Source organism: Tachypleus tridentatus, chromosome 2, assembly GCF_004210375.1.
Source record: "Tachypleus tridentatus isolate NWPU-2018 chromosome 2, ASM421037v1, whole genome shotgun sequence".
NCBI classification, from domain to species: Eukaryota; Metazoa; Arthropoda; class Merostomata; order Xiphosura; family Limulidae; genus Tachypleus; species Tachypleus tridentatus.
This window is the reverse complement of record NC_134826.1, coordinates 107,675,785-107,689,994: the sequence shown is the minus strand read 5'-3', so window position 1 is coordinate 107,689,994 and position 14,210 is coordinate 107,675,785. Positions and strand designations below refer to the sequence as shown.

At 31.0% G+C, this 14,210-nt stretch overlaps 1 protein-coding gene across 7 annotated transcripts in view; it reads left to right on the top strand.

Moving 5' to 3' along the window:
* Positions 1 to 14,210, top strand: part of LOC143244799 (kinesin-like protein KIF21A) — a 146,727-nt gene that overhangs the window by 104,071 nt on the left and 28,446 nt on the right. For all 7 annotated transcript variants that reach the window (XM_076490139.1, XM_076490143.1, XM_076490138.1 and 4 more), the window contains 7 exons: positions 1,021 to 1,146; positions 1,318 to 1,419; positions 2,989 to 3,148; positions 4,043 to 4,091; positions 5,214 to 5,271; positions 6,765 to 7,024; positions 9,031 to 9,177. In XM_076490139.1, the coding sequence (XP_076346254.1) occupies positions 1,021 to 1,146; positions 1,318 to 1,419; positions 2,989 to 3,148; positions 4,043 to 4,091; positions 5,214 to 5,271; positions 6,765 to 7,024; positions 9,031 to 9,177 (902 nt within the window). The remainder of the gene's footprint in view (positions 1 to 1,020; positions 1,147 to 1,317; positions 1,420 to 2,988; positions 3,149 to 4,042; positions 4,092 to 5,213; positions 5,272 to 6,764; positions 7,025 to 9,030; positions 9,178 to 14,210) is intronic.

Here is a 14,210-nt window from a genome sequence, read left to right as displayed (position 1 = left end):
TGTAAGAAATAGCATTCAGACATCATTTTTTTGGACACAAGTTACAGCCAGAAGGCTTGTTTAAAACCAAAACTTGTCAAATGTTGGCAAAAAACATATCTGACATGCAATTTATATTTGCAGTGATGTTGAAATTTTGTGGGTTTTTATATTTACAGAATGAATAAAAATCATGTTTTGTTGTGGATGTTTTTTTTAAGAAGCTGCTTATTTATGGTATAAATGATTTTGAATTGCAAAATAGTATATCAGAGATTGTTTGTGTTATGGAGTCCATATAAAACTATAAAAACAAGTAACATCTACAAGTTATGGTGAAATATTCAATAACAGTTTATTATAAAATACACAGATATTTGTTCAGTTATATAAAAACTGTTGATGACAGTATGTTTGATGACTAAAGGTGCTGATATACCACAAAAGTAAGTGTACACCAAACTGCTTCACAAATGAATTAAAGTAAACATGATGGGCTGAGGGAAAGGTAAATGACACACAACAATCATCAGCACTGAAAGTATGAAAATATTTGTGCATGAATTTGATAGTAGTTGACTTTACAAATCTAATATATTGGGTGTGTTCAGTTTCATAAGGATTTAATGGTAAACAACTAAGTTTGTGCACAGAAATGACAAGAAAGAAAATGGACAGATCTACTAAAACCATTTTCTCAAAGTTTCATCTTTTCCAGCATAACATGTTATTTTAATGTTTTACTTTTAGACTTGAAAATATTATTTTTAATTATGCAAATATTCAGGAAATTTTTTTTGGATTATTGAGTTTTTTTGCTCTAACATTTTAATTGGAAGCCATCAAACAAGGTATTCACTAAATACATTAAATTTTATTCCAGGAGAGCAAATTCAGTTTATGTTTGAACTGCTATTTGAAAAATAAATTTTAATATTCCTGTATGTTGGGTAAACAAAAATGTCATATATAGTAAATTTATAAATTAATGTTTTGTATTTTTGCTGTGTATTTATGTTGATTTTAAAATTGTAATTGTAGGGAGAGATAGTGATTCGAGATCTAGAAGATGAACTTGAAAACTTAAAGGCTAACATAGATTATGTCCATGAAAACATCTCTGAATGCCAGACAAGTATTATGCAAATGGAAGAGTCTAAGGAGAGTGTATGTATAAAGTATAACCAGATATTAGAGTGCACCGTACTTTAAGCTTTAATTTGTAAAATAAACTAACATTGAAATCTGTATTTACTTAAAAAGTGAAGATTTGTGTTGTGAATTGCATAATGTTATAAGACTGTACATTAAACTTTCTTTTTATCTCACTTCTTGTAGGATGACGTGGATGATTTAGATGTAAACAGTGTCTTAGCCAATTTACAAATGGATGAAGCAAGGTATCTTTTACAAAAACTACTGAACATGGCTATTAATCAGGTAAGGAGGATTTACAATTTGGTGTATGATATAAACTGTTATTTTATATGTTTAGTATTCAATGTTAAAATTGTTTTTAATATTCTGTGTATGTATTATTCAGATATTTCTCTCTCTTTTTATGTGAGAACCAAAATATAACAAAAAAAATGAATTACTTGAGAGAGAGAGAATATTTGTTATAATGCAATGATGAAATAATATTAAAACACTGTGAAAAAGTAAACGATTAATGGTAGGAAAAACTGCTTTGCTCCTAACTTGCTTAGAACTAGATATAATGCATTGAACACTGAGAAAAGTGCATTGTCAGTTTAAGCAATTCATATGTACTAGTTTTTCATCTGTGTGTAACACGTGTCATTGAAATATATATCTAACACATTTTGGGTGTTATTACCACATCTGTATTTTTGGAGCTGTACTGTACCAGTGAATGCTGAACTAGTATCACATTATCAATTAATATTGTTTTCTTGTTTTGCACAAAGTGTTTGTGTTCCTATATATAAAAAAAATTTTCAGACAACCATAAGTATTACACAAAAAGGGAAGATATAAATTACAAGCTAGGTATGATAAAATGTACTCTAGGACCAACCTAGAACTGTTGTCCTAAACTTCATTTCACATGCTTCACATTGAAAATGAAGGTTGAATAAAAAGTTGAACTCAAAGAACTTATTTAAAATGATGATCAGGGAGTACATGAGTGCTTAAGCCAACTGTGTTAAAAGCCTTAAACTACTGTTCACCATTTGCAGCCTACTGTGGAAAGGTAATTAACTGATTCTATTTAAACAGAAAAGCAAGAAAAGAGAATAAAACCAAATGTTTAGAACAGGTGACTACAAATGGAAATTTATCTCCTGAAGTTACATATATGCAGTAACAGTGTAGTGGTAATAAAATGCTTATAAAAAAAAAATGTTGTTAATTTCATGTTCCAAAAATTTAATAATACAACTTACCTCCTCGGCGTTTAACATGCTGGTTAAGTAGATGCTTAATTTTGTTAACATTTAATAATCATACATGCTATATAACATGGATCTAATCAGTAACCTAAGATAACTTTGACATGTGGTGAGCACCAAAAGAGGCATGGAGCAACTGTAATAACTTGCATTAAAGATTTTTTTTTTACTGTAACTATTTTTTGTAATTGTATATAAAAGTTTCTAAGATATTGGTTTGAAATTGTAAAGCAACTTTTTTCAATATAAATCATGTTATTGAAAACATTTGTGGTGAAATTTTATTATTATAACTCCTGAAGTCATTAATGCTTAGAATGTTCATCTAATTATTTATAAATCTGTATATAAAAGTAACTTAACATTACAATTTGTTGAATATTGAAAGTAAGTTCAATCTGGAAGCTTCTAAAGAGGGTAATTAAAAACCATTGCAGTTGCTGTATAACAAATTATGTACAACAGAGAAATATTTTAGTGAATTTACATTCTGAAAAAAGTACATATTGAAATATAAATCTGATATGTTATTAAATCTATATTATACAATGTTTAGTCACTGTATTTTCAATATTTAGTATTTATTTTTCAGAGCTTCCAAGTAGCCCAGAAGGAAAACATAGTGAAGGAGATAGAAGCCAGACTAAAACAGGTAGTGAACAGTAATGCTGTTCAGCAACAACTTCTGCAGCATGTTTTACAACAGGCTAATGAAGAACTATACAATTATGTTATGACCACTGTTGTACCAGGTAACCTAAAACAAAAATATGTATTACAGCAAATGTTAAGAAACTTCTTTCAGTCTTAGAATAAATTCTCCTTAGTTTAATGGAGGAGTCTTGGACAAACTGGAAGCTTGTATAGAAACTAATACTAATTTTGGAGTACAAGTTTCCTCCAGTAACAAATTGGAGAGAATTACTATTTGTGTATTAAATTATTTAATCCTAAGTTTTGTTATGTATAACACTGAATCTGTCAAAGCATAATTTGTTATAGTTATGTTACAGTAAACCTGATAAACATTCAGTAAAGAAAAATGCTAGTTTCTAGAAGAGAGTTGTCAGCTTTACTTTATTTGTTGTATCTAGCTATGTCAAGGCTTTTCACCTGTAATGATAAAGTATTGTTGTAATACTTTTATACTCAGTTCTTATGTGCTTGAACAGTAAAGAAATATATGCTTGAAATTATCAGTCTTACTGTGATGTATCAAGGATAAAAAAGAAAAGGAGACATCTACTACAATTTTCAGTGTAACTTGAGTAAATTTGTTATAGTAGCTATTCTTGGCTTATGTGTTAGAAATTCCTTAATATATATATATATATATATATATATATATATATGTTGAGATGTTAGAAACCACTTTCACTCAATCCAAAATATTTAGTATTTCATATTTAGTTTAGTTTTCCTTGGGAATTATCTTTTTCTACACATCATAGTGGTAATAAAAATGATAATATTAAGTGTTTATATCAAATTACTTGTTTGCTGCTCTTAAAAAATGTTGATGTATTTTCCATCAACTGTACTCTGTTTCTTTTACTGTTTTAAAATTGCTAATGAACATTTACTCATAGCTCTGACTTTATATTTAAAACTTATAGGTATAAATTGATTTTATTTTCTCTCTCCAGACCATTTGGAAAGTGTAGAGACATCCCGATCAAGTTCACCCTTAGATAGGTAAGTTAGTCATATTTATATAATGTAATAAACAATTAATGTGGAATTTATTCTAAAAAACATGGTTGCTTATGTTTTGAATACACCATTGTTTTCTCAATTTTTATATTATTATTATTATACATATGTTTCTCTCACTTGTAGTGGATTAATAGTACTTTGCAGTTGTCTTTGTCCAAGTGTATCAAATGTAAGAAGTTTGAGTTTAAAATCAAAGTATATTCAACTGTCATCTTATGTGAGAACCTGAGTGATTCTGTGGAATTCAAGATAAAATTACAAAGATTTAGCTTATTGTTGTTTCATGATTTCATATAAAATTAAGTTTCTGTAGGTGGCACCATTTAATATTTTCTTGTATTTTGATTAAGAATCTTAGACTGCAGGGATTTTGGTCATTATCATGATAAACACGTGGTGATAGTAAGGAGTTGTATTAATGGTATACAAATTTTGTTTATCACTGTTTAGTTCTTAATAGGCATGTCTTTCTAAGTTGATGTAGTTATAGCTAAATATTTGTAATTGTTATTAATCCATAACAAAGTTTAGATCTATAATTTATTTTCTTGTAAATTTGTTCATGTCTATGTTCTGATAATTATAAATCCAGAAGCCTCCCTCACCTGTTATTGATTTGAAATTGTAAAAGTGAAGAACTTCACTTGTGTATTTGTTGTAGTTACATTAACATGGTTCCTTTATCTCCTATCCTTCTATACTGTCTTCTTTAACTTGTTTTTATTATTATTTTGACTTCCATTTTTCTCATTGTTGGTGTTGTCCCCTTCCCTTCCTTGAACTGCTTCCTATCTTTCTTCATCATTTGTGTTTATTTCTTTCTCTGGAATTTTTTTTATATTCCTTCATCAAGTTTTTACCTATTTCTTATTATGTTCTTTGCAGTTTATCTATATGTTATTTTGGTACAGTTTTTCAATACATAGCACCAACTTCATACAGTCACTGAGACTGAAAGATCTTTTTTATAGTAACAAAAACTTCTTTCTGGCATTCCTTACTGTTGTTTCACCAGCATGTTTTCCTGTAGAGACTTCCACTCTCTTTTAGTTTGGCTTTCATTTGCTCTCCCCAACCTTGACTTGTCTTTTGCTGCTACAGGAGTCTAAGCCAGGAGTCTGATGCAGTGAATACAGACACTCTTGGGAGGAGAGAAAAGGTACAGTGGAACTGTTATTATTTCAAGGAATTCTCTACAAAATGTTATTGAAATGTAGTGATGGGGATTTTTAGTTTAATGGGAACATTCAGCATTTGTTTTTATTCAGTGTTATATAATGTGTTTTTACCTGTGTATATATTTTTTTGTAATATTGTTCTGTTTATCAGTGTGGCTTGTTTTTTTGTAATGCTGTGTTTTTTACTTGTAAGTTTTCTTGTTTTTAAAGTAATATTTCTTTTTTTCTCTCTGATTATGTTTGAATGATGTGTTTCATTGGTATGGTGTCTATTACTTGTTTCTTTGATTTATTTCAAATGTGTGACGTCTATTTTTTATTTCATTTATTTAGCAGGGATGATAATTTGGTCTCCATACAAACCATCAAAGATTTGATGAATTAATGTATTAACATCTGTTATATTTAAACTTACTGGAGAAAATTGCTAAGAATAACTATCCTCTGTCAGTTGTAAACTAACTAAAACTTGGTCTAATTGATCTGGAAGAAATAAATATGGAATGAGTTAACCATGAAAGAAAAAAGTTTTAAGAAATACAAATACATATTTGTGTTTTGGGTGCAGAGTTCACTGAGAGTTTAACATGTTAATGTAAAAAAAATTATAAATTGATTCATTCTGAATAAACAACTGCATTTTAGGAGATTATAAGTAGCCTACTGGCTGATGTCACACAATCAGTCTTGGACCTCAGCTTATGAATGAACAGGCTCTCTTTTATGTGGAGAATCTATTAATTACTAGCTCTTATTGAGACCTTAAACAAATTATAAGGGATGGCAACATCTCATTCTTTAGGGTATAGTTGAGTACACTTGACTTAATAAAGGATCTTGTATTAACATATTTTTTTGTTCACATCATTAAATTTATTTTGGGAATTAAAATTTTAAAAACTATTGATTTGATAATAATAATAATAAAATTCATTTTAACACCTTTCTGTTTGCTTGTTGTTAAGTACAAATATACATGTCCTGTACTCACCATAGATATGAGAACCTGATTTGTTGTTTTACTAATAATTACAATATCATCTATAACTGTTTGGTCATCACAATGCTCTTTGCTTCTAGGTGGCTCAGCAGTAAGTCTGAAGGTATATAATGTTAAAAATCATGTTTTCATACCAACAGTGAGTAAAGCACAGGTAGCCTCCTTTGTGTCTTTGTGCTTAATAACAAGCAAACAGAAAGGTGTTAAAATGAATTTTTTTTAAATATCCATAAATACGAAAATATTACTCAAGTCATCCCATTGTGTTTCTACTTATGTTATTTGACTTATAATAAATTTCACTAAGGGTCTCTTTATACAAAGTTTTTGCAATTTTTTCATTAGAGATTAGCATTGTTGCATTACAAAAATACTTTTTGTAAAAGGATTAATTAGCAATATAGACTTGCAGTTGCAGGAAATAAATTTATTGAAATACATGTATTTCTTTATTTAATTTGTGTTTTACAACAGGTTCGACGGCGGGCAGCAACTACACAGGAATTATTATATCCATTAAGTGCACAGACTTCTAGTGAGTCTGTAGTGCTGTCCGTGCCTATGATAGAAGAAGAATCAGGAAACCGATCATCTTCTAGACAGCAGGAATTAACTTTTAGCTACTGGCAGAAAGATAATTTGATGACTCAAAGTGTCCTCATGCCCCCTTCTCCTCCAGTCCTTTCAGAGGTGAAAAGCATACCTCGAGTAATCAGTGCTCCCGGGTCCCTCAAGTAAAATCCAGTTTTTATTATAACAATTTATTTTTAGAAGTATTTGAAAGTATCTTGCTGTCAACTGCTCAATTTACAGTAGTACAATTTTATTTTATGTTCAGTGTATAACACACACACACACACACACACACACACACACACACACGGTATATTTATATTATGAAAACGTGGTATTTTTAAAGAACAAATTTTTGAAATGGTTTAGTGTATCAAATTGTAATTTTATTTTTCTAGTCTATAAACCTAATTGTTATTGTAAATATTCAGTAAAAGATCATAGTGCATGCCATCTTTAATGAATACATATTGTTTTATCTGTGCTCCCTAATCTAGTAATTATCTCATGAAGTTGATAAGAACAGTTTGTAGTAACGAGAAACCCACTTGAAGTAAAAATGTATTCTCAAGATGACTGGTATGGGTGTTGGCACTTTAATTTAAAAAATTACACAGCTTTCAAAAAAAGTTCTAAAACTTTATATCTAGGACCCCAACTCATTGATAGACATTCCCAGCAATCAATTAGCAACCCTTATGGAATTCACTATCACCAAAATCAACTGTACATTCAGTAGTCAAAACTACCAACAAATAAATGGCCTAAGTATCAGCAATCCTGTGTCACCAGTTCTAGCCAAAATTTTCATGATGCAGGTTGAATCTCAAATGATCAATTCAGCCTTACACCCACCACTATTCTGATGCAGATATGTTGATTATACAGTTGCTGGACTCGCATATACAGAACACAAATATTTTTTTCAACCAAGTTAACTTCATACATCCCAACATTAAGTACATCTGTGAACAGGAAAAACTAACCAAATAGAATTTCTCAATCTCAAGATCACAAGAACTGATACACAGTTCATCAGAGTAATCCACAGAAAAATCACCCATACTATACATTCCCTGGGACTCGGCACATGAAACAAAACAAACACTCAACATATTAAGAAACCAAATAAACACAGCCACAAAACCATGTTCAACTGATAAAATTAACGATTAAATCAACAAAATAAAACAATACTTCATCAACATCAACAAATTTCCTCCAAAAACTGTTGAAAAAATTAAACATCTGGATCAACAACATGGTCAACAACAAACAATAATAAATTTAAAAAAAAACAACAAACTACAAAACCTTACACTCAGTGAAAAAACTTATAACAAAACATAATATTCCATTAAACACCAAATTTATTCTACAGGGTGTTCGGAAAGTCACTGTGCACTTATATACTTATTAACAGATATGTTTCAATATAGAATACAGGAGGTAAAATGAATGACAATTATAAACAATGTTGAAAGTGACCCCTGTTGGCATCAATACAGGCTTGGATCCTTCTTATTTTGTTTTTAAACACTGCTATCAGTTGCTGGCTTGAAATAGACTGAATGAATTACTGCTTTCAAAACTGCACAGTGATTTTTTGAACACCCTGTAAAATCAAGTACAAAACTAAAGTCCATACTTTGTAAAATACAATGCAACAACTTCCATTACTTCTGTATTGGAGAAACAAGCAGAAAAATGGAAACAATCTTCAAAGTACACAAAAGAAACACCTTAACACTGCAAATCAAATAAACACAAAATAACCATAGAAAATACCCAGATACTAAGTAGGGAAACAAATACAAACAAACTGCAAATCCAAAGAAGCCCTAGTTATTCAACAACTCAAACCAGAATTAAACCAATATAAAGGAACACCTTTATACCTATACTAATTAATAACCTAACATCTAACTACAATGTCCCCTACAATCCTGAACCTTGTTACACCCTTGTCTGTAAGATGTGCCCAGTAATGTTCAGTTGCAAACTCTTTGTTAACTTGAAGATAACCTAAGATTGTAAAAACATTGTTTTGCAATTTATTTTTAATTAAAGGTTTAAGGTTTAATACCGATAAGAACAGTACACATTTTTTGTCCAAGAATGAAATTCAACTTTTTTGCTCATTGATTGTAATTTCATCCTTAAACAGAGATATGGCTGCAAAGTTTAAACATAATCCATCTCCTGCCTTGAAACACAAGACCTATGACAGAATTCTTCCAGAGATGTCACCTACCATTCATCGTAAAAATGCCAGTAATTTTTCTTCAGCAGTGGCTTTATGGCAGAACACTATGTAAGAATGATCTTATTATAACCATAGCTTTTTAATGTACAGCAGGATTATTATAACAGAGGCAAGTTACAGGGTTAATTTAGAACAAGATTTTGTATATTTACATGGCCCATACATTAAAGGGTAGGATGGGGTAAACATGGAGAAAAGAGTTAGATAACTGGGAAACTTAAAAAAGGATAAGGCTTCTAGGCCTAATAGTATTTTCCCAAGGGTTTTGAAAGAGATTAGAGAATGGATATGTGAGCCACTTACTGCTATTATTTGTCAGTTCATGAATAGAGGGCAGGTATCATATGATTGGAAGTTAGCTAAAATTAACTCCTCTTTGCAAGGGGGGTAAAAGTTGTTCCAGGAATTATAGGTCTATTAGTCTTACATGAGTAGTGGGAAAAGTTTTGCAAAGTCTGTTATAAGATACTTTGCAAAGTCATTTAACAAAATTAAGAATGTTATTAGATATTCAACTTGGTTTTACTAAGAGAAAAACATGCCTTACAAATCTTGAGATTCTTTAATTAGATTAGTGCTTATGAGGATGAGGGTGTAGATTTGGTGTATCTGGATTTTTCAGAAAGCATTTAACAAGGTACCACAGAAAAGGCTTGTAAAAAAATTATCTCTATAGGTATGGGGTATATGTTAGCAAATTGGATAGAAGAGTGACTGGATGGAAGAAAGCAGAAGGTTGATCCAAATCGAGTTCAGTCAAACTAGATTAATGCCACAAGTAGCATACCTGAGGGCTCAGTCATAGAACTTTTGCACTTTTTTTATTTAAATCAATGACATAAATGAAGGAATAGTCAATAATTTCCTTAAATTTGTAAATTATATTAAGGTGTGGTGTTGCTAGCTGTGAAGAGGATTCTACTGATTTACAAAATATTTTGATCATTTAGTGAGTTGGGCAAATAAATGGCAGATGAGTTTTAACTGTAATAAATGCAAGATAGTGCATGTGGGTTATCACAGTTTGAATTATAAGTATAATTTGAATGCTAATAACCTTAACAGTGTTATGAAGGAAAAGGTATCTTGGAGTTATAGTTGGTCAATCTCTAAAGCCATTCAAGCAGCATGCTGTTACTAGTGATATGGCAAATAGGATTTTAGGTTGTATCTATAGAAATATTAAATACAAGTCTAAAGAAGTTATAAATGCATTGTAAGGGTCACTGGTTATGCAACATTTGGAATATTGTGTTCACTCTTGGAATCTTTACCTTAGGAAAGACGTGTTGCTGGAAAAGATTCAGAGAAGGGTTACTAGAATGGTGACTCAGATGGAGGGGTTGTAATGTGAGGAGAGGGTGAAACCTCTCAAACTATATTCTCTTGAAAAAAAGAAGAGTTGGTGGCAATCTGATTGAGGTGTTTAAGATTGTAAAGAGAATTGATAGTGTTGGATCATTATCTTTTTCCTATTTAAAAGTGAGAATAGTAGGACTAGAGAGCACAAATATATACTTTGTCTGAATGGGAGTCATATTCAGTTAAAACACTTCATTTCTCTAACAGGTTGGTTGGCCTTTGAAATGGGTTGCCATCAGATGTTGAAGAGATAGTATATTTATAATAATTTAATAAAAAGCTTGATAAGTTTAGGAATGATAAGGTCTGGCTTTAAGATTTTCTGTCTATTTTTTAAAATTATTGTAGTTTAGGGAATGGAACAACCCATGCTGTTTCAAAACATTATCTTATGTTATAAACCAACCTGGAGTATGAAATGTACTTTTACTTTGAAGATTCTTATGTAATAGTAAAAACTTACAAATACAGCCAGTTAGTACAAGAACTAAAATTAAATATTTGGTAAATTTAACTACTAAACTGGGCCTTAATAGATTACTATTTGTTGAGAACAATCAATATAAGCTTTATCTCAAAATGTTTTTTGTTCTAAATGGATTTCTTTGGAAAATATAATTTGAATTAATGAACAAAGGAAACATATACCTCATAATTGAAAATACACAGAAAGCTACGGAGGCTGTTTTTTCTGTTTTGTTTTTTTTTCTGAAAAACAAAAGCTGAATTTCAAATTAGATTTTGTAACTGAACTATGGCAGAAAATTCACAAATACAGGTCTCTTAAGAAAATTGCAAAAATTCAGCAATCTGAAAAGCAATAAAAATGACAAGTTATGAATGAAACTTTATCAATCAAACTTTGGAGTTGTATTTTATTATCATACATCATGTTAACCCTTAAATGGTAGTCATAATCAATTAATGCTGCAACCTACTACATTCTTGTTGTTTAATGGTTAAACATTACACTGTGTAACACAAATTTTGTTCCTGGATAGTAGGTGTTATTTCTTAATTGCTTATGTTGAAAGTGCAGAAAATAGCCATTATTCCCTTCAAACTTTGCCTTTGTGACCTGGATAATGAAATTTAGAAATTAACGTATTTTATATGTAAAAACGGGCAAATTTGCACATTTTCATTTACATAAGGTCTGAATAAAACAACATGAATCAAGATTTACCTGTATTTATACTGAAGTTATACAAAAATGAACAAAAATGTTTAGAAGTGAGCAGTTTTTCAAGAGTTGTGACTGTAATGTAAATCACTTTCACGTATAAGTCCCCAAATATAGTTTCCCATCATGTTTTCGTCATATGCTCCTTGGTAGTGGTGTTGAAAGTCCAGTATATCTTGGTGGAAGTGCTTGCCTTGCTCCTCTGAGTATGCTCCCATGTTCTCCTTGAATTTATCAAGATGAGCATCAAGGATATGGACATAGTTTTTCACCAGAGCCTCAACCAGTTCCACATAATATTTGGCCTTGTAATTACCCAAGAAGCCCCGAACCACAGTGACAAAGCTGCCCCAAGCTTTTTTTCCCTTCCTACTGAGCTTCTTGGGGAATTCTGTGCACTCCAGTATCTAATTTATTTATGGTCCGATGAAGACAGCACCTTTGACCTCAGACAGCTTAGGGAAGAAGTGTCGAAGGTACTTGAAAGCTGCAGACTCCTTATCAAGAGCTGTGACAAATTGTTTCATAAGACTCAATTTTATGTGCAGTAATGGGAACAACACCATCTGGAGATCCACTAGTGGCTTGCACTTGACATTGTGCCTCCCCACAGAGAACTTGGTCTGTTGTGGCTAATGCTTCCTGTTGTAGTGTGCTGCAGTGTCCTTGCTGTCCCAAAGGCAAAGATAACAGGGAAACTTGGTAAAGCTTCCTTGGATAGGTCTATGTGTTCACTTAGGCAGCTAGAACTAAATTGAAGCGGTGAGGGGTGAGCCCCTCTATATGTATATTACTATGGAAAATTCTAGAATATTCTAAAAGGTTCTTGGAAATTCTTGTAAGTTTGAGAAAATTCTCTATCAGCTACTCAGCACTGAATCTACCTGGAATATTCTGGAAAATGGGTAAATTTGAAAATTTCATTACTCAGGTCACAAAAGCAAAGTTTAAAGAGAAAAATGGGTCTTTTCCATTTACTTTAGGCATAAGCAATTGGGAAATAAAAATTTCTGCCCAGGAACAAGAAAAAGTAAAACGTTTGTTACATAGTGAATTACTGTTCAGTGTGAATCATTGTACATCAAGCACTGAATTTGACTGATCACACTTAGCACCACTTAAAGTTTAGAAGCAAAACTAATTATAATCATAAAGGTAATAAATATTTAAAAGGTTATGACTAGAAACATTTAAATACAGCTGTTTTCTCAAATATTGCAAGACAAAGTGATTACCTTTCCTTTACAAACGTTTTAAAGAGCACTTTTAATCAGACTTGCTAAACAATTATGTAATCATAGGAGACAGAAAGGAGAATGCATAGCATCACCCTTTCATTTTCACTTACTTGTAGTGGGTATTATCATCAGTGTTCTGGATAGATGTTTAACACATTGTTTCTGGTATGCTTTTTGCTAAGTTGTCCATGTTTGTCATTTTTCTACCAATTTCAATCTCAAGTAATGAAGACTTGGTAGTACTTTTTTGGCTCATAATTAACTTTCTAGTATTCTGTAAGCTTTAGACCATGAGTCATTTCATACCTGTATTATTGAGGAGAATGTCCACAACTGCTGCTCACTGTACATTCATTAAGCTACATTTCACAGAACTCATGACTAATTGCATCTGCATATTAAACATGCAAAGAATGTTTTACCAGTGCATTGTGGTGCAAAATTATCTTTCAGGTAGAGTTTAGTCCATGTCTTTGGAGTAATTTCTGCTTACACCATTGTGTACATATTTCAATTCTGATGGGTGTTATACCACTCTAGATGAAATTTGCAATAAAAAAAATCCAACTCCAGAATTTCATGTTCCAAGTTTGAATGTTGTTACAGCAAATAATGGCATTTTGGTAAAATAGATTGTAATGAATTTCTGATGTGAAGTCCTTGGTTGTATGGTTCCTGATTATCTTAGGATTATATCTGTAACAGTATTAAGGGATTTTCAATTCATTGATGACATGTTTTATTGCTAAAATGATTATGTTAATCATGTGGCTTGTTCAGTTGGCTATAATCCTAAGCATTTTCTGTCATTTGATATTGCCATAGTGTGAATACTTCATTTGACATCTAAAGTCTGAGTAATATCAATTAGTTTTGATACCTCCTAATGGCTTTAGCATAGTTCAACTGTGTTTTACATTATCTTTGCATTGGGTTATTTTCAATTGAAATCAACTGCTGTACACATTTACAACTCAGGTTTGTACTTTACAAGAAGATGATATTCTATGCATTGGTCTGTCTTTCTCTTGTTGTCACAAGATGTGTTTTAGCAAATTGTTTTCAAAGGTCTTCCTATATTGTTGGAGAAGAGGTGGTGTTCATTTCTTTTTATGATATTATCCAAAATGGCACTTTATAATAATAATTATTATTAATGAATGTTTACAATTAATAATTTTAATCAGCTATTTAGTATATAATATTTTATACTGCAGTAATTCCCTCCCCCACTGTTAATGTTCCAGTGAGGTAAAGTGTATTACTCAACATTAAAATTCTGTCAAAGAGATATCATA